The 20,631-nt window shown below is 36.7% G+C and overlaps 2 protein-coding genes across 3 annotated transcripts in view; one reads left to right on the forward strand and one right to left on the reverse strand.

The window, feature by feature from the left end:
- The window catches only part of ylpm1 (YLP motif containing 1), a 139,963-nt gene extending 126,562 nt beyond the window's left edge, over positions 1-13,401 (forward strand). Inside the window, exons 19-20 of one of the 2 annotated variants that reach the window (XM_051920190.1) lie at positions 12,572-12,724; positions 13,092-13,401. In XM_051920190.1, the coding sequence (XP_051776150.1) occupies positions 12,572-12,714 (143 nt within the window). In that variant the 3' untranslated portion in view covers positions 12,715-12,724; positions 13,092-13,401. Of the gene's footprint in view, positions 1-12,571; positions 12,725-13,091 lie in introns of those variants that run through there. The other variant, XM_051920191.1, reaches the window with a different exon arrangement.
- prox2 (prospero homeobox 2) overlaps positions 1-20,631 on the reverse strand; it is a 29,300-nt gene that overhangs the window by 8,225 nt on the left and 444 nt on the right. Inside the window, exons 2-4 of the mRNA XM_028821189.2 lie at positions 13,670-15,292; positions 3,639-3,746; positions 1,907-2,101 (exon numbers count right to left, since the gene is read on the reverse strand). Coding sequence (XP_028677022.2) covers positions 1,907-2,101; positions 3,639-3,746; positions 13,670-15,193 — 1,827 coding nt within the window. The 5' untranslated portion in view covers positions 15,194-15,292. The remainder of the gene's footprint in view (positions 1-1,906; positions 2,102-3,638; positions 3,747-13,669; positions 15,293-20,631) is intronic.

Consider the following 20,631-nt stretch of genomic DNA (forward strand, 5'->3'; position numbering starts at 1 on the left):
TAAATGAAAAAAAAATGCACCAGACATATTATACTATACCAAAATCTGATTTCTGGCAATGGAGCAGGGAACCACTGTTGTCCACATTAGCAATGACGCTGACCAGCTATTTAGCCATTTCAATGATTGCAGTTGCCATAAATTTCTTTTACCATGCCCAGTTTGCTTTGGTAGTGCCAACCCTACTAGGCTTGCATACTACAATTTTGTAAATATTATCGTAAGAATTATGTTTCTAATTTTCAAAGCTTTTATATTACTTTCTCAAATACAGAATTCCTAAAAAAAAGAAAAATAACACAGTGTCCCAGCAGCCAATATGCAAAACATAAAACCTTACATTTAATGTCTTGAGTACTCTTCGAAAAGGCATATGCATGAGTTGTCGAGGGTTACATTTCCAACAAACAGTCCTTTAACTTTATCTGCATACGTTATAGGCCTTAGCTGCAAGGATTACCAGCACTAAAGTGCAGAGTGTCACATTTTATGTTCTCCTTATAAAATACAGTGTTCCCTGTTAATAATAAAAGTTTAAAATTAAAATCCCAAAAATTGGGCTGAGAAAGTTTTAAGTAAAACCACCTGACATCTTTATCTTTGGTAAATTTCAGGAATTGATGTTCACATTTGGGTTTTTAATTTGAAAGTCCTGAGAGAAGTGTGCAGAAATTAGTTGATAAAAAGTGCTACTTAAATTGATTATGTTCTTCCTCACATTAAACAAATTAAGGAATATTTCATTTGGAATTCCAGAATTTTTTACATTTTTTAACTTGTAAATCTTGCTCAGTCAAGGTTGCCTCCCTTACTTTTTGGCTGAATTTGCATTTGCATAAAATGGTATACTGAAGGCTAAATTTGGAAACAAAGCAAGTCTACTTTGAACTGAACACACACTAACTGTAAAGCTGATATTTGTGTGTATCAGAATACAAACGTTTTATTGCACAATGTTACAACTGCTGTAAACAAGAGTCAGATGTGATTTCTTTATGAAGTCCAACTTGACAATCTCCAAAGCTGCTTGCATGCATATGTCCTCTAGCCTGTCTTATTGACTTTCAAATAACATTTGGATTTTGGTTTTGTCAAGGATCTTTTTGATCAGGGCTGAATACTTACATTTTACATATGTGCTTAATTATATTTTAAAGATAAACCTTAGGAAATTAAAAAATACCTTGCCATGTTATTGTGTGCCTTTTTTCAATGTTAGTACAATTGTTTAATATATGATTAAAAAGTAATACATTTTCTAGAAAGTATTATTTGACACAACAGAAGGATGGATGAGGTGTCAGATTCCAATCACAAGACTAGCAGCTCCAAAACGTAGCTGAGATTTGAAAAGCTACGCTTGTTTTTCCTCGCCTCCTTATTTTTAAGTCTGAATAACTGAAGTAGTCCACTTCACTCCTTAGTATTTCAGTTGACTGCCTATGGACACTAAAGCTAACAACCCAAACTCCTCCTATGTAAAGATAGAGTGGGTGTGCTGCATATCAGTTGAGCTCACATTGTGGCAAAGCAGCGTTGGCCTACAGTGCAGCATTTTGATAAGTATGTTACCATTGGGATGGAAATTATTCAGTTACTTTCTTTTATTGTTTACTCTTATTTGAACCAGTAAAGGATTTATTGGGGATTATTTTTTTCAATTGTGTACTTGATTTTTCAATTACTATTAAAATACAATCAAGTTTCTAAAACTGCTATTATCTTAAGTTCTGCGTGCACAAGAATCAATTACAGACGAGAGTCGGTGCGCACCCCTGCATTTACTCCAAAACATTTACAAGGGAGGTACTTCCTAGGTAGTGAATGCGATGCTTCATACCACTCAGTGCAAACAATTATTTATATAATCGTAGAAGGATTTTGTAAACGTTTATATTCATCATACCTGAAAATCGTTGGCTTTGTTGTAATGCATGTTGAGTGCTCGGAACAGCTCCGAATCCCGGGTTACCACCAGGTCCTTCCTGTTGTTTATGCCATCCATAATAGCTTGACGAGCAAATTTTTCCATTTGAATGTAGTAAAACTCACGAAAATTACTGAACCATTTAATCAGCTGAGAGGTGATGCAACGATTGAACTTTTAAGGGAAAACAGAGATGGAAGCGACAAGTTAAATCATTTCATTGTCTGTATTGTAAGGACTTTGAACATAGGAACTACACATATAAGTTAAATGTGTTATACCTGTAGATACGCTGTTTTGAAAAGTGTTCAAGAAACTGATTTCATAGATTCAAGGAATACTCCACCAAAAAAATTTTTTTTATGTTATGATTTCATGCAGAATGGAGAGAAAGTTTGATATAATAGAAGCCAATAGTCACCAATGCTTCACAATGATAATGTGAAAAACGTGTTGCATAACCCAATCGTATGCTCAAAATGTGCAAAACATGTACTTTCATGCTTATATCGTTAAGTAGATACTTGTGGGAAAAATCAGTGCACATCACTAAATGAAGACTAAAGCCACATGGGATGGATTTTTGAATTAAAGACGGGACCAGCGAATGTGGGGAGAAGCAGATCCTCAATTCTAAAAGTTCATGCCTTGAGGCTTTTGTTTGCTGTTTATAACGTGTGCTGATTTTTCCAGAAGCTTTTAGTGAACAGTATTTTAGCAAAAAAAATGCATGTGCTTTGCACGTGCCAATATCAGTTATACAGTCGTGTAGGTTATGCAACATGAATAACGTGAGTCCTCCCCAGAACTCCCAGAATTATTTCACATCGTTTATTGTTGTAGAGAACTGGTCACTGTTGGCTTTTATTATTTATTAAAAAAATTCCATTCTGCATGAAAACAAAATAATATTTTTTTTCTCAGCCATCACAACAAATTGCATGGGGTAAGTAAAACAAAAAATATATTTTTGGGTGAAGTATTCCTTTAAATTAGAAGAAGCAGAGGATGTCATAGTAAATAAGTCACCACCTTGGAAGTTTATTGCTGCAAGTAAATGAACATAATTTCCTATTTTAAGCCTCTATTTTTCATAGTAGGGAAACAAATCCCAAAATGTATTTTGCAACACTGTAAAAAGAATTAGAAAATGTGAAGTTCTAACCGACAAAGACAACTTTTTTTGTTATGCAATACAGTGATATGTTGATAAAAAGTACAAATGAAGCAAGCAGCACTACTTCATATCAAGTGACTCTGCTTAACAATATTAGATTTAATTTGTGAAAACAGTTAGGGTGGACTGGAGTTTTATAAATTTCTGAAATATGAGTATCCACTATAACCTGTAATCATACATATTGCCAAATATCTTGGTGAAATATTTGAATACAGTGCATTTGCTGACCATGCAGAAGCAGCTGTTGTTAATGGAAGAAGCTGAACATTTATCATAATGATTACTCATTGTGAATCTGCTGAAGAGTCATTCAGTACTTCTTATCTTGTCAAGATTAAAACATGGGTACTTGGCAGTCATCATTTTTAAGCTAATTGTCTTAAATTGTAATAGGTCTTCTCTGTTTTGACGATTTATATAACTTAAGTACTGTGGTGGCGTTGGGTGTTTACAGGACCCAAAATCAATGCCAGGCTTCACAAAATTCAATTATGAAAATAAAAGCAATTTAGATTTATTATTATTTTTTACCTTGACATCTGGGAAAAATGTTTTCAGAACATTAGAGCTGGGATACCGAGTGTAGAAGAACATCAGCTTTGCTTTCTTCAGGTGGTTTGGTGTTAGACCTTCCTGAATGTTTGAAAAGTTAAGGACTGGAACATTTCTGGATGAATGTATTGTTAAATAATGCACATGATACAGAGAAGGAGTAAAACAAGAAATCTTCTGTCCTTTATACTTTATCAGAAACCTGTAAAATGCTGCTGTCATAATGTAATTTTTCTTGTGAATCACTTAGACGTTCAAGTAACATAGACAATAGGAGCCACCAATGCATATAATTAATTCTGTTAAAATTGTGAATTTGTAGTCCAACATTCACAGTTAATTACATTATTCTAAGACATGGTTGACTGATCTGCAAGATGGATAATGTTGTCCTGAAATAAAATCAGTGGCTCATGTTGGCAAACTCTGCTTTAATAAATTACATTGGGGAATTGATCCAGAGACCACATAATTCAATCTAAAATATGGCTAAAGAATATGATATTTTTCCACAGAATCTTTAAAAAAGTGCTTTGTTAAACCGTGAATGAGGAATTTCAGACAATAGCCCCACATTTATTTGCAGGATGAAACAATAAGCTTAGAAGTCTTTGTTACATCAGCTTTGAATCCTGTGGTCTTTGCGTAAACTAAAGGACCCGGCTGTTAAAAACAGCACTTATCACTTTTATGTAATTAGATGTCTTTGGTGTACAGGCTGTAAACATCTGCTGTAAATACTCCAACTTAACAAAGCTTCTCGTTCCCTGCATTTTGAGATTCTTACGGCAGTTGTTCATTTCAGGATTTGTGTAATATTACTGTACGGCCTTGTTTTGTATCATTAAATTAGTATTATTGATTTCCTGATTAATGCTTCACTCTCTTTCTGTGCATTGCTGCCTGAGCCTGTCTACCAGGAACATGCACTTTACTAGTGCTGCTATTTTTTTTAACATTTTTTTGTAATGGTGAATTTTATGTTTCACATTTCAATTCAAATCTCAGAATATATGTTTATTTGGAGAAGTGGGGTGGGTTTGGTTCTATTTCTTGTCAAACTTTATCCCATGGCTTTCCAGTAGCGTCAGTAACTTGTTGGTTTTCTTGGTTATTATACGTCAGGACTAACTCACTAGTAATTTTCCAGGACCAAATTTAAAATGTGTGCGTTTCTGCAAATGGCACAGTATGCAACATACCTTCACTTTCAGTATTTGTATCATACTTCATTGCAGTTTTTATCATGTTTTCAGTATGCTTTACCTTTGTTATTTCCTGACAGTCACACTGTAAAGTGACTGTATTTTCATGTAATTGAATACAGCATCTTATGGTCTCTTAACAGCTCTATTGGAGTTTGCTTTTCCTGCCTTTTTTGCACTCGGTGAAATTTAAGTAGCAAAGCAGTGGTATTGTTAAGGAGCATGGTGGCTCAGAAGGTGGCTTTGCTGCATCACATCACTTTAAAGCACAGTTCCTGGCTGGGATACGTCTACTGTAGAGTTGGCCTTTTCCTCCCAGTGTTTATGTTCAGTAAATTACTGTTTCTGTCCCCCATCCACTCCCCCCATGTTTAACATTTTGAACTGTTAAGTGGCTGCAGACAGTAAGGCATACTATGGGCTTGGGTCTTTGCTAATGTTTGCTCCTGCCATTTGCCTGATGCAGCCAGTTTAATCTCTACTTCACTCCGTCCTAAACTGAACAACCACATCCAGTAAGATGTGTGTGTTTATGTATTATCAAAAGATAACTTTTGTAAATGTTTATATTGAAGTTTTGTGTATATTTGTGTATGTTTACCCACCATATTTCACTGACTAAAGGTGACAAAAATGTCTTAAAACAGCACAAATTAAACATGTCATAGATTTCAGTTTAATGAAAGTGCCCCATCTGGCTAATGCAGTCATAGGTTCATAATTCTCGCTTAAGTGGCCTGATACTTCATTGCTTGTATGCTGCATAGGCAGTGAATAAGTGTCATTTTTGTAGCTGAAATGAAAATTTACAATTATGGCAAAGACAAGGGTACAAATTAGCAAGGAACAGAAGAGATTTTAAAAAATGCCTAACGTAATGTTTTCCAGACAGCCAGAACATGTTGTATGTGTTTTTTCTGTTTACTTAATATGTAAATAGCTATCTTTTAATTAGCCTCAGTTATTGTTTGTGAAGAGGAGCATGTGACAGCTGCTAAAAGAGCCCTTTTTAATATAAATCATTCGCTGATAGACTGCTTTCATGGTCTAATTCCTGTCCATGGACTTGTCTGTTTTATCATAAACAGGCAACATTGGTAATGAAAGCAGTATTTTCTTTAGATGCGGAAATCATTTTTATGCAAGACTAACAGCAAGGAAAACAAAATAAAATAAGTAATTTTTGGTGAGGGTGGTGGTGGTATATATATTTTTTTTGTTTTTCTTAAAATTTAATGAGACTTCAGGAAATCTGGCTTCCTTACGACAGATTAGAATATTATTTTAGAAGATTTGTAAAACTGTGTTCAAGTAAAAGCGGGTGAAATACAGGAGATGAATGTGAGTCAAGTGTGTGGTTCACCTCTGTCTTTGGGAACTTGCCATGCTTACTTTGACAGAAGCATAACCATGATGTTCCTGCGACAAGTTTAATGTCTTACTATGGTTTTTATTGCCAATGTAATTGCTTATTCAAACAATTGTTTAGGTGGAATTACATTATTGTGGTAATAACCTTATGGATTACCTGGTGATGCCAATTTATCTTGACATCTCCTGCTTCAAATTACCTTACTCTCCTTACTTTTGTTGATACTTTCATTAAATAAGAACGTACCAGTATTATCTCCTCTGATTGTTGATTATGATAAACTATTTTTTTTTAATAATCTGAATAATTGTCTTAAAAAAAACTGTCAGAAGCTGCTTAGTGCTTTTTAATGTTCCATATGTTGTGCTTTTTATAATTGTCATTTACAGACTGAGTGTGTGTGTGTGAGTGTTACATTTATGTAAAAAGCCTATCTAAATGAAACATGTATTGTCCAAAACTATTTTTATGAATATTATTTTTTTCATATTATATGATTTTTTTTTTTTATAATTATATATAATTATTTTATATTGCGACTTGTCTGTCAGTTAAAAAAGCTGAAGCTGTCTGTGTTTTACAGTGCTATACAGTCGCTCTGGCATTGTGCTTTGCTCAATTGTTTTGGAGGCGCATGATCAAGGCCATCGAAATATTCATTGTGATACATGTCTGCCGCTTAGAATTCTAAAAACCTATGCTAAGTACATCAGGGAACAGGCAAAGATGATAGCATAAGAAGAAACATGAAACATCAGTGAAATGAAGGTTAGCATAATGGAAGAACATTGTAATGTGGTACAGAAACAAAGTTTTGCATTTAAGCCTGGTGAGTGCACATGATGAGCTGAGCAAAATAAACTAATTTAACAATAGTGGGAATGGAATCCACAGCAAAAAATCAATATAAATTCAGAAATATTTCATATATGTTTACTAACTTAAATCGGTTCAGTAAAGTTGTGTAAGCTTCATAAAATATGGTATTAAAATGTTAGACAAAAACTGAATCATGGCCATATATGTTATAGAAAGGAAGACAGTGATTATAGTGTGTAAACAGGTAAAAAAAACGCTAAAACATGGTAGTCCTTTGTAGAGTTTCAGAACAGAATTGGGCAGCTACTCATAATTATTAATCATCTTCTGTGTGGGCATGGTAGAGCAAAGGCACTTTGAATTCATCTTTCACTATAATCAGTGTTAACTACTTTTTCTTAAGACAAAATGTTCTTTATTGAAGGTTCTTCAAGTTCCTAAGTCATAGATGACCACTGTAACTGCCGTTTTCTGTTTCAAGGAGTGTCCTATAAATCCTTGAACTATGTGTCTTTTATTTGTACTTCCCATTCTATTCTAATTTACTTATATATGTCAGTTTTCATTTGTTTTTGGAAAATTTATGTTATTCTAGCAGCATCTTATGCAAGATGGGAAAGTAGCCTTACATGGGGCACCATTTCATCACAGAGCATGCACAGGCTTGGCCACTTTAAGACAGCCAAGCAATCGAATATCTTTAGAATGTACAGTATGAGTAAAACTGCAGATCTGGAAGGAAAAAAGTAGACACATAGACACAGGGAGGATGTGCAAACTCCACATAGACATTGTCTGAGGGAGTCTCTGAAGCCACGAGGCAGCAGCACTAACCTCAGTGCCACAGTGCAGCTCCCATATGATTACAACTGAGCGCTCAGACTTGGCTAAGCAGTCATTGAAATGAAATGGTTGAATAACTGGAATGATTTTACAGCTTTCAGCACACAGCGTTTCACTTGAACAATTGTCTGTTTTTGAAAACATACCTTTTTTAAAATAATATTCTTTAAAAATAGGCAACAATGCAAACACAAAGGTTTCCGGTTTCATTTGCATAAAGTACTCTATTTGGAAACATTTAACAAGAACAGAATTTTAATAAGTAAGTAATGAGACCCAAATCATTTTCTGTGAGTCCATCCATCCATCCATTTTCCAACCCGCTGAATCCGAACACAGGGTCACGGGGGTCTGCTGGAGCCAATCCCAGCCAACACAGGGCACAAGGCAGGGAACAATCCCGGGCAGGGTGCCAACCCACCGCAGGACACACACAAACGCACCCACACACCAAGCACACACTAGGGCCAATTTAGAATCACCAATCCTGCATGTCTTTGGACTGTGGGAGGAAACCGGAGCGCCCGGAGGAAACCCACGCAGACACGGGGAGAACATGCAAACTCCACGCAGGGCGGTAAAAAAGACAAATCTTTTGAGAAGTAAAAAAAAATGTTTTTCTTCCATCCATTCATTTTCAGAGTCTCTTTTTCTGATTACAAAAGTCCATGTTGGTCAAAGCCAACAGATGCTGCTTGGACTCAACACAAACTAACATCGGACTCGCTACAAGGTCTATGAATGGCACATTATTCATACAGCCGCACTCACTAATTCTGTCATAGTAATATAGAAATAAAGGTATGTCAATTTAAACTACAGGTGCCAACACTGGCCACAAAGACTAAAATTTAAATTTATGTTAATAAGAGGCCATTTTAGTAATGAGCATTTAAAGTGTGGAAAGTATGTGGCTTAATCTTGTCAGCAGCATGAGGAGCTGATAATTAAAGAAAGTTAGAAAATGCATACTTCGCAGAATGTTCAGGTGCGTTGGGGACTTTAACTGATTTGAAAGTTGGAGCTTTTTTTTATTTTTGTTACATCATCGAAGAGTCAATTATCACATTTGTATTTATGTCATGTTTTTGTAGCAGTGAATCATATTTAAAAATAACAGCAATATTAGCATCCAATAACATTCAATGGTAGACTACATTACATGCTTTTTAACAGCATGCTACAATAGCACATATTTAAAACGTAGGCCAAGTAGGCTTGTGTTGGCTCAGCAGCTTGCATAGACGGCAGATTACAATTCAAATGATGTAAAAATGCCATTGATTAATTTGCTGCTATTAGTTATGGGGGGTCTGTCACTACCTGTACTTCAGATTTCTTCAAACATAACAGGTTTGGAGCTCTGCCATTAAATTGTAGCGTCAGAGAAACACTGAATCATTATAATGTGCAGTTGTGAGTTTCGATTTTTTTTGTATGTAAATGTTTGCATAATTCCTGTCCTCATACATTCATTTCTAGATAACTGACTGTTTGCTTTTTTTTTAATTACACTATTAATAACTTTAAAGGTTAATTTACCTCAAGCAGCAGCTGAAGTGAGCTGGTCTTCCAGTGGGTTTACAGCATTTGATTAACTTGTATTGGGGATCTGTTTTGTCATCAGAAGCAGACAATGCATTTCAGTAGGAGATTTTGAAGTTTTCAGAAGTTTGTGCAGATCGTACTATTCAAGATAACTCAATGAAAACTGACCTTTCCCAATTAATAAAGTTTCAACAGAATCAGTCCATTGAGAGCTGATCTGTTTCACATAGACAGACAGACAAACAGACATGTCAACCACAGTAGGGGCTTCTTACATATTATAAAAAATGCTTTAATTACATCATGCTCTAGCAGTCAGTACCCATTAATGAAGATTTTTAAATAACGGTTTGCTAAATGACAGGTTAAATTTAATGGAAGATAATGATTATTATTTTAAAAAGGTTGTTATACAGCATTTGTAGTTTCTGCCACTGTTTTGATATATGGAAAATGCATGATGACACGAATGTAGCTTAAAAGTCTAAATGAAAGTCTTCTGTGTTTTAGTAAAAGAATTTAGTATGGCAACCTTGATACCAAGTGCAAAAGAAAACGTAATAATATGATTAGCATAACCAGTAAAGTTATTGGAAGGCCTCACAGTTCACTGTTTGATGCACACTGTGCAGTATGTACAGGCCAGATAGAGATTTGTTTTTAATTTTCACATTCTCTGTGTATTGAGTTTGCAAGATTACCCTCTGAGAAATGCTACAAAAATTTAGAGGACCACAAGCAACAGTATAAAGAGATTATTCCAAAATGAATCTCTTAACTGAACTCTTAACAACTCTTACTCTGTCACTCGTATTTTGTTATTTTCCAGAATTATAGATGTAGCAGGCTACTCTGTTTACTCCAGTGCACTTGATTAATAATGAACTGTGCCATGTATTTAATGTAAACTTATACAGTGCATCCGGAAAGTATTCCCAGCGCGTCACTTTTTCCACATTTTGTTATGTTACAGCCTTATTCCAAAATGGATTAAATTCATTTTTTCCTCAGAATTCTACACACAACACCCCATAATGACAATGTGAAAAAAGTTTACTTGAGATTTTTGCAAATTTATTAAAAATAAAAAAATTGAGAAAGCACATGTACATAAGTATTCACAGCCTTTGCCATGAAGCTCAAAATTGAGCTCAGGTGCATCCTGTTTCCCCTGATCATCCTTGAGATGTTTCTGCAGCTTAACTGGAGTCCACCTGTGGTAAATTCAGTTGGTTGGACCTGATTTGGAAAGGCACACACCTGTCTATATAAGGTCCCACAATTGACAGTTCATGTCAGAGCACAAACCAAGCATGAAGTCAAAGGAATTGTCTGTAGACCTCCGAGACAGGATTTTCTCGAGGCACAAATCTGGGGAAGGTTACAGAAAAATTTCTGCTGCTTTGAAGGTCCCAATGAGCACAGTGGCCTCCATCATCCATAAGTGGAAGAAGTTTGAAACCACCAGGACTCTTCCTAGAGCTGGCCGGCCATCTAAACTGAGCGATCAGGGGAGAAGGGCCTTAGTCAGGGAGGTGACCAAGAACCCGATGGTCATTCTGTCAGAGCTCCAAAGGTCTTCTGTGGAGAGAGGAGAACCTTCCAGAAGGACAACCATCTCTGCAGCAATCCACCAATCAGGCCTGTATGGTAGAGTGGCCAGACGGAAGCCACTCCCTAGTAAAAGGCACATGGCAGCCCACCTGGAGTTTGTCAAAAGGCACCTGAAGGACTCTCAGACCATGAGAAAGAAAATTCTCTGGTCTGATGAGACAAAGATTGAACTCTTTGGTGTGAATGCCAGGCGTCACGTTTGGAGGAAACCAGGCACCGCTCATCACCAGGCCAATACCATCCCTACAGTGAAGCATGGTGGTGGAAGCATCATGCTGTGGGGATGTTTTTCAGCGGCAGGAACTGGGAGACTAGTCAGGATAAAGGGGAAGATGACTGCAGCAATGTACAGAGACATCCTGGATGAAAACCTGCTCCAGAGCGCTCTTGACCTCAGACTGGGGCGACGGTTCATCTTTCAGCAGGACAACGACCCTAAGCACACAGCCAAGATATCAAAGGAGTGGCTTCAGGACAACTCTGTGAATGTCCTTGAGTGGCCCAGCCAGAGCCCAGACTTGAATCCGATTGAACATCTCTGGAGAGATCTTAAAATGGCTGTGCACCGACGCTTCCCATCCAACCTGATGGAGCTTGAGAGGTGCTGCAATGAGGAATGGGTGAAGCTGGCCAAGGATAGGTGTGCCAAGCTTGTGGCATCATATTGAAAAAGACTTGAGGCTGTAATTGCTGCCAAAGGTGCATCGACAAAGTATTGAGCAAAGGCTGTGAATACTTATGTACATGGGATTTCTCAGATTTTTTATTTTAATAAATTTGCAAAAACCTCAAGTAAACTTTTTTCACGTTGTCATTATGGGGTGTTGTGTGTAGAATTCTGAGGAAAAAAATGAATTTAATCCATTTTGGAATAAAGCTGTAACATAACAAAATGTGGAAAAAGTGATGCGCTGTGAATACTTTCTGGATGCACTGTATCTATTACTGTGACAACACCACAACCTTCTGTATTAATGAATAGTAAAGTTATTCTGTGAAATAAAATAGTTTATTTTTTTTAAATACATTTGATTTTTGTATCAAATTTAATGAGTAAGATACCGGTTCACTTACTGACTATTGTAATAATCACAAGGTGAGATATCCAGAATGAGGAAGAGGCAGGACTAAACCCCCTGAACCATCCTCACCACCTCCCAGCTCCATCCTCTCTGCACGTACTTTATTATTCATCACAAAGTGCTTTCAGCCAATTAATATCTAACACTACACTCTTCCTAATACTGTGTGATGAGAGCTGCTGTTTTTGGTGTTGTCTTATCAAAGATAAACACAGATAGGCCCTAAAGCATTGATCATGACCAAAGTGCATACGCCTCTGAATTTTGTTTTTGTAAGATATGGTTTGACTATTGTGTTGTCTGGCTCCTTTACTGTTAAAGCAAAGCTAGATAGAAAATAAATACTCTGAAAGCCTTTGAAATGCACCTCTTTTCTAAACAATTTCTTATCAAAGCTCTGAATTCCTTTTTTCACTTGTCTTTTTCCAGACTTAAAGTCATTACGTGTTCAGATTAAAGAAGACGCTGTAATTTTCTTTGGGGTGCCTGAGATCAAAGTGAAAGGTCTCCTTGATGTTGGCGCTCCTGCAACTCTAAAAGCTCTACTGAGGCAAGCAGCTTTCACTATGTAGCAAAAAGAAGGTAAGGAAATTACTATTGTATTTGTCAGTTTACATCTGTCTTCAAAGATGATATTTACCAACAATTTCAAATTGGCTGAAAGAAACCATATTATTGTACAACTCGGCAATTAGCCGAATGCAAAGTATGCCTTTTTCCTCAATGTAAACATGAGCTTTGCATACAGGGACTTAATTTAGAAAAGTAACATTTGAGCATTGTAGCCTGCTGTGGTTAATATGACTTTTTATATAATAAGGATAAGCATTTTAACTGTTCCTGCTTAGTTTTTAAATGATGTGGTGTGTGATTTCACATATTAAAAGATTCTGTGGAAATGTAAAATGTGTAAATATTATATGAACAAAATATATTTTGTTGTCTGCAGTTTCAGAAGATGATGTAGTTGATCAGCTAATTAGAAGGCACGTTGCCCTCTCACCCCTAGCCTATCCTGGACATTGTCTGAACAGTACCGTATGAGTCAAACAGCCTCTTTGCACTTCATTTTGGGATGTTTTCTGTTTATTGAACAATAGGAAATGATACACATTATTTCCCCATGAAGTCCAGGAGGACTGTATTTCTCCATACTACAGTGTTTATTGCATGATGTAACAGCTTTGTGCTTCTGCTTGTTTTGTATAATTTTAGATATTTTTTCTAGTATATTTCCTGCTCTTTTATATTGTTGCCCTGTTATTGTGTAGTGTTTGAATCTGTTTTTAAACTTTTAATATGTAATTAAAAAGATGTTTCTACAACTCTGCTCCATGCCTATTTTGATTTGCTTCCACTTTTACCCAAAGATCCCTGAAGAATGCTAACACTAAGTGTGACCTCCTGAAGCCAGATTTAAATAAAAGACATGACACATCCCAACTAAAGTATTAAATACTGTACCTTCCCTTCCAATAACTAATGTAATATATGTTAACATAAGAAATTAATTTCTGTAAAGGATATATTCAGTGACATATAAGGACTGCGATCTGCCAGGCTTTGAGGGTCTGCACATTCCATTTTCACATGAGGAAGACACAAGCTCCCGGCTGGGACTTGACTTAGTGTTTTTTCATGTAACTGGTGAGCCAAGTGAGTTGAGGTGACTTTTGACTTCACCTTCATAGCTTCCCAAGGAAAATCTACAGACTGTGGTGGAGACCTATCCACGCTTGGGGAGATACACTGAAGGCTTGAAAAATTCCTGTGAGGACCATACTTAAGAATATGTTCAAGAATCTGATTTTCGTGTACGACAGGGCTGTAGTTCATAGGAAGGGCAGTTTGAGGAAGGTAATGTTTTTTTGGAATCTGATTCATTGGTCTAGCCTCTTGGCTCACAGGAGTCTTTCGCACAACGAGAGATAGTGCTTCATTCTGGTCTTCGTTAGCTGATGTTTCAGCATTGTAACAGTCGTGATATCTAACTTTGAAAGCTTCTTCGGTGTTCAGTTGGGTTTGAGGGCAAGGTGTTTCCGTGTTGTTTTCAGTTGAAGATGTGCTGCTTGTTGTGTAGTCTTGTATATCAAGCATTTGAGATAATTGTCTAAAAAAGGTGCTTGAGAAACTTTTTAAGACTGAATCCACACTCTCATTCACTGCTCTTGATAGCTGATATTTTAGGACTTCTGATATACTGTTTGCGTCATCCAGCACTGAAGGAACACCACTGCTAGCCTGAAAATTAACCGTCTGTGGAATCTGTGATTTGTTTGTTTTGTCCCCATAGTCACAGTTCACTGTGGAGCTGAATGTTTCAGTAAGGACCTTGCACCTTTTATCACCAGAATTTTCTGTGGAGACTCCACCTTCTGGCTCATTAAAAGTGGAGTCCCTGAAGTCATAAACTTGGAAGAATTTTTCCTGCAGTTGTCGTAACAGTCTCTGCATGGATTGTAGCTGTTCTTTTAACTTTTGGCATTCATCCTCTTTTTTGTTCCATTTCTTGGGTGCAGAAGTCTCATATGAGTTATATTGATGTTGTGGAAGTCTCTGTTTCCTCTTGTTCTCTCTGTAACTTTCTCTAACCTCTGTAAATGGGTCAGTCCTTCCTCCTTCACCAGGACTCTGCTCATTTGGAGAAGCAGCCATTCCTCTGATAATGTTCTCAACTCTAGCTCGTTTAGCTTGGTGGTTCTCATTTATCGGCCTCTCACCCTCACTACTGGAGAGGTGGCTTTCTGGGGAAAGTGGTTCCATTGTGCTTTCTCTGGAAGAACTGCTGCTTCTGTCTTCTACACCACAGTCTGCAGTGGTGGAACTTGGAAGAGCACTAGCAGAAAGGTAGAAAAAGTTATCATCTGCAAGCCTTTTATTATGTATAGATTTTTGCAGTAGCTGTGAAATGATGGAACTGTTTGGATAGGCGCCCAAAGAGTCTTCAAACAGGTTTCTTCGAAGGCAAGGGTAAAGCATTTTATTTTCATCACTTTCTAGGTAGCAATCGGTGGAGCTATGCATGCTGGTTTCTAAAATACTCTTATTCATTATGAGAATAATCACATATGTGGCTTGTCCTTCAGCATCAAGGTATGCTAATGTACCAGCACAAATGTGGTCAAGAACTTGTTGAATCTTGAAAAAGAGCTGTAACAAAACATATTAGAGGGAAATGTAAACTGTAATTTGGCAAGAAATTAGATTACAGATTATTTAATAGATTAAAATGAACATTAGCATATAAACCTTTTAAAGCTCTACTATGGAGTATGCAAAATGTTTTCTAATTTCTTTTTGATGGAAAGAAACTTCCTTTTGTAATGATCAATTCTGATAGTATTTTAGTGTGACTTGTCTGAGAGTGGCTGGGTTTCAACATTTCTGCCACCTTCTAAAGCAAGAGCAGGAAACCCTAGGTCTGCAGTCTTGGTCTGCTTGCAGGCTTTAATGTTGAACTGTCTTTATGAAAATCTGAAGTCAGTTTCTGCTGTTAATTGAACTGTTGTCTCATTTAATTGAATATGTTAGTCATGCGTTCATTCTTACAACATCAGTAGTCCCCATCAGTGTACATTTTAGAGGATTAACAAGTGGTGTGGCCCAGAAAATTGGAGTACTCTTAAATTTGTCCTTTTTCTAACTTATGTAGTAAACAGATCTGAAAATAAACTTTTTTTTTGTATTTACAGAAAAGTAAATCCCACAGTATTAATAATTTCTGAGATTGTGTCCGATTAAACAAGCAGGCTCAGTTAACAGCAAAGGTTTACCTAATATGAAGAATCTGTTTTAAAATAAAGCCCCCCAATCTCTGTGGAACTCCTGGACGAGCTTTGCCCAATTTTGACCTAAGGTATGACCGTGGTATTTATCTGAGAGTTTGAGAAAAATATCTGGCAGCATCAGTTGCAGTGATGCTCGTCTTAGATATCAATTCTGTGTTTGATACACTTTTATATTTGGCTTATAAATAATGCCATTACATAACTGAAATACACAAAAAATGTTTTAAAGCTCTCTACGTCATTTCTTCACCATTGTTAACTAGTTTTTCTTCTGGTTAAAGCTAAATGGATCTGAATCCAACTCTGATTAAAAAGTGGCACATGCAGATAATGTTTTCTTGCACATTAACATTATGATTATGTTTTTGGGTGACTCTGAAAAAGATCCGTACAAGCCAGCTAAGAACAAGCGTACCTGACACAGAAGGCATTCCAGCCAGAAATCAAAGCATGGCACCAGCTCCTTTGGGCAGCACCCCAATCCACAGTCCCACAGAAGAAATCACTCACTGGTTTATAAAAATAACTGGCCGATACATTTTTAAAACTTTCATGCACTTAATCTTTTCTTCTGCCTTTATTGATTTTTGTTTTAAATGTAATCAGATGATTATATCAGGTGCATAGCAGCAGTTATATCTCATTGCCGAGATGATTTTAACTTGAGAGAATATTATTAAATGGTTGCATATAATAAAAATATCTTGCTTTTAATGGATACATGTTGCATTTTTTTTTATCTTATTTAACCAAGTAAGTCATTTGAAAGCAGGTTCTCTGCCAGTTCAGCGATCAGGATGCTGGGTTCAGTCTCATCTTAGACCCTTGATTAGTGACTGGGAGGTAATACAGGAATTTGTTAGTGGTGGTTTTTACTGTAAGTGGGAATAAATCCTGTCGAATATACAAATTAACTTTGTGTAGCTGCCTCCTCAGTGTTGTCTGAAGTTGTCACCTTAGTATACTCAGTAAATCTCACTTGTTTGCCTTGCTTGTTTCCAGTTGTGCTATTTACGGCACATGCATAGAAAGTGCAGGTTCTGCTTCAAAAGCTTAAGTCCTACATGAAACGAAGAGATCTGAGATCCTAAAAAAATGTATGTGATACAGCGCTTCTTTTATCTGCTGTCTTAAAAGATAGTTCACATGCATGATAGTGTAAGCCTAATTAAAATGCCATTTTAATTAGCCTACAATGAGAGACATACTTTCCACTAGTCAGAGCACATTGATTGATTGAGGGGGAAAAATAGACAAGTTTGTGTATATGTAATTAGTAAATCTTAATGTTTATTTTCAGCACCTGCATACTCCAAAATAGGATCAGAGGGTTTGGAGCCTGTCCTGGCAGTATTGAGTGCAAGGCAGGAACCAACTCTGGGTGAAACATTAGGTCATCGCATGACATACTGTAACAACCAGTCACTCATACCTGACCAGTTTTAAGTAATCCATCAACCTACCCTACAAGTGTCTGGGATGTCACGGAATGCATGCAAAACACAGACAGTGACTAACCAAGATCTGAACTCAGGAAATCTGGATCAGGGAGGCAGCAGCACAATACACTGTGCTACCCAGCCAACTCCATTTGTAGTCATTAAGCTCCAAATGAGCAGGATGCTGTGAAATGTTCATTTTTCCTCATTTTTAATCCTGCATACCCTGTTAAAATCAAAATGCATACATTCTGATGTCCATCATTAGAATGTCCAGATGATTTGAGATAAGAATTTCCCTATTGCTTTAAAATGCTGAAACATCTTTCTTCTCCAGTCCCCACCATTTTAGTCAAGTTCATATTTTAAATAAACTTTTTTTTTTATCCTCCTTGTAGCCCAAAAAAAAGAATGTGACTATACACTCTTAAAAATAACAATTCTAAAATGTCACTGTACTGGGGTTTTGTGGTTCCTCATAGAGCCATTGTTTGACCAAAAAAAAATTCTGGGAAGGGTTCTTTGGGCTTTGAAAAGCGTCCTAAAATGTGGGCAAAACAGAAATATTTAACTTATAGCAAGATCAGGACATATCAAGAGAACCTGAACTTAGGGCAGCAAGAGTCCTTTTAAAATAAGAAACTCATTGGTATTTCATAAAACTTATCTATTCATGGTGCTGGTTACGGATATAAATTAATAAAAGAGTCTTTCTGGAACCTTCCTGTGGATAATTCTTCTGGGAACCAAAAATGAGGCCCCTTTGGTATCATTCTGAAGAATGTGAACTTTTATTTGTAAGAGAACGGCTCAAAATTGCATTACGTCTAACGGGTTTGCTACCATTATGGTTTAGTTATTAATTATGAAAGCAAACATACATTTGTCTTATTTCACGTTTTATTTAGTACAATAGCAGGAAAATTTGTTCTTCTTATGCACATTCATAATCAATTTTGAGTTTCCTTTTAATCTGCAGTTCCAATAAACAGCATCATGGTCGAAAGTATTTTTGAATCCATTTGATGAAGAAATTACAAAGCAAATTGCTGAAGTTTACTTCTTTGCCGAATTAAGTTTCTGATCTCGAGGTAATGCTGCATACTTACATAAATGAGTATGTAATAGCTGTGGAAGTGATGAAAAGTAATGCCTCAAGCAGCTTTTTGATAATGGCCTTCCGACATGTTTTATGGCTTCTTCAGATCCATCGTGAATTTCCCATTGGGATTAATAAAGTATCTATCTATCTATCTATCTATCGAATGCCATTCTAAATTCCCTATAAAGACAAACTGCCTCGTTTAAGTTTTAAAACGTTTAAAGTAAATGAAATTTTAAATATCTTTGTACTGAAGGTACATGTTTTAAAAACTAAGTGCAATAAAAGCCGGATTCTCCTCACAGTATCCAACAAGACGATAGAAGTAGTAAGCGTGCGCCGTTTTCAGGTCCGCGCTGCGTCTCGCTAAGTACTCTCTTAAAAATAACGGCCCTTAATGGCACTTCACCGGGATGCGCCATTGCTCGTACAGCCACTGCTTGACAAAGAGCCGTTTCATTCTGTGAAGGGTTCTTTCCCCATATAAAATCGGGTTCTTTGGGCTTTGAAAATGTTCCTAATATCTGAATAAATCAGGAAACTTTAGGCTACCTAGCAGGATACTGACTGATCGAAATCACCTGAACTTAGCCTGTAACTGCAAGCAGAAAGAGTTCTTTTAAAATCTTTAAAATTCTTTTAAAAATCACGAACCCAATGGTATTTCCAGCATCTGTTATAGTGTCCATTTGTGGAACATAAGATCTAAATAAATGAAGGTATGTTTCTGGATCCTTCATGTTGATGATGATTCTTTTGGGGACTAAAACTGGTTCCAGTATGGCATCACTCTGAAGAACCATTTGGGCACCTTTATTTCTTAAGAGTGAACGAGCAGTGTGCCACCCGCGTCTTTACTGATCTTTTTTTTTTTTTTGTTTGTTTGTTTTTTTAATTGGAGCCAACAAGATGTGCTCTGTTTATTTGAAAAGGACGATTTTAGCAATTGCGTTGCCGGTGTTTCCATTATAAGAGATGCTAAAGAAAATCATCAAGAGTTCTGGGCAATGGATCAGACGTGTTCTGCTTAACTATCTGAGAAGACTTTAAATGTATCATAATGAAATAGAAAATCTCAGTCCCTGGCAGCAATACAGCAAATATAACGGAAGACGCGGTTGGACGTTTGAATTTAAATTTTTATTTCGAATTCGCTGCCAGCTGTGTTTTATGACTAAGAGAGCATCTTTTCTCTTTGCCTTCATGGGAATGCCACACAACCTGGTTAACAGGTGAAGATAAAAAGTCAAGGCATGTGTTGACTGTGCCCGCCCCGCCATGCAGCACTGCAATGGATCAGACGAGCGTGTTGCAAACTTTACCAGGAAAAGCAAGACCTCCGAAATTATAAAGTTTTTTTTTTTTTTTTTTTTTAAAAAAGGCCCTCGCATTTCCCTTTATTCTAACACGTCTACACACTTGAAGCAGATAAAGCGCTTTACAGTCGCATTGTGTGACCGAGAGAAAAGACTCCTGTACTGTCCATGGTGTCACCCGCAGACGGTTCGACCCAAGGGGGCGGTGTATTCAATTATTGAGTGCAAGTTCTGATTCATAGTCTTGTTACAAGCCAGATACTCTTATGGCTATTTATACAAAGATACCGAGTTAAATTGATTTGGATATGAGAAGGCACCAATTGAAGTTTACTTTCGAAACGTTTCGACAGGCGGACTGATTATTTATTGGAGGGTCAGTCCCAACCTCTGACAATTAACAGACCTTCACACGCAAAGTGGAATCACTTGTATTGCTGGAGGGCACTATATACATGTGTGTTGGCTAACATTTTTTCAAATGTCTAGTTATTTTACTTTGAGTTTTACCATTTGGCAAAAACGTCTTTATAGTAAAAATGTACCTGTGTAGGTAAAAATCTCAAGACCGAATAATTTAGAAAAATGAAATGTAAAGTGGTGATTTCTCTTTGCCCATGACACTCTCCTGGAAAATAAACTGTATATAAAATATGCTTATAATATGTTTCATTGTGAATAAAAAAATCTCACAACATAATGTTGAAGTGAGTGCCCCGCCGGAGCAGTACAATCTAAAGACAGATGTGTTCAAATTCTGTGAAAATCAGTCCGTCCATTTTCCTCGTCCTCGTATCAGGGCAGCTGAAACCGTCCTAAATAACCGGACTCGGGTGTTAAGGTG

The sequence above is a fragment of the Erpetoichthys calabaricus genome, chromosome 16 (genome assembly GCF_900747795.2).
Source record: "Erpetoichthys calabaricus chromosome 16, fErpCal1.3, whole genome shotgun sequence".
NCBI classification, from domain to species: Eukaryota; Metazoa; Chordata; class Cladistia; order Polypteriformes; family Polypteridae; genus Erpetoichthys; species Erpetoichthys calabaricus.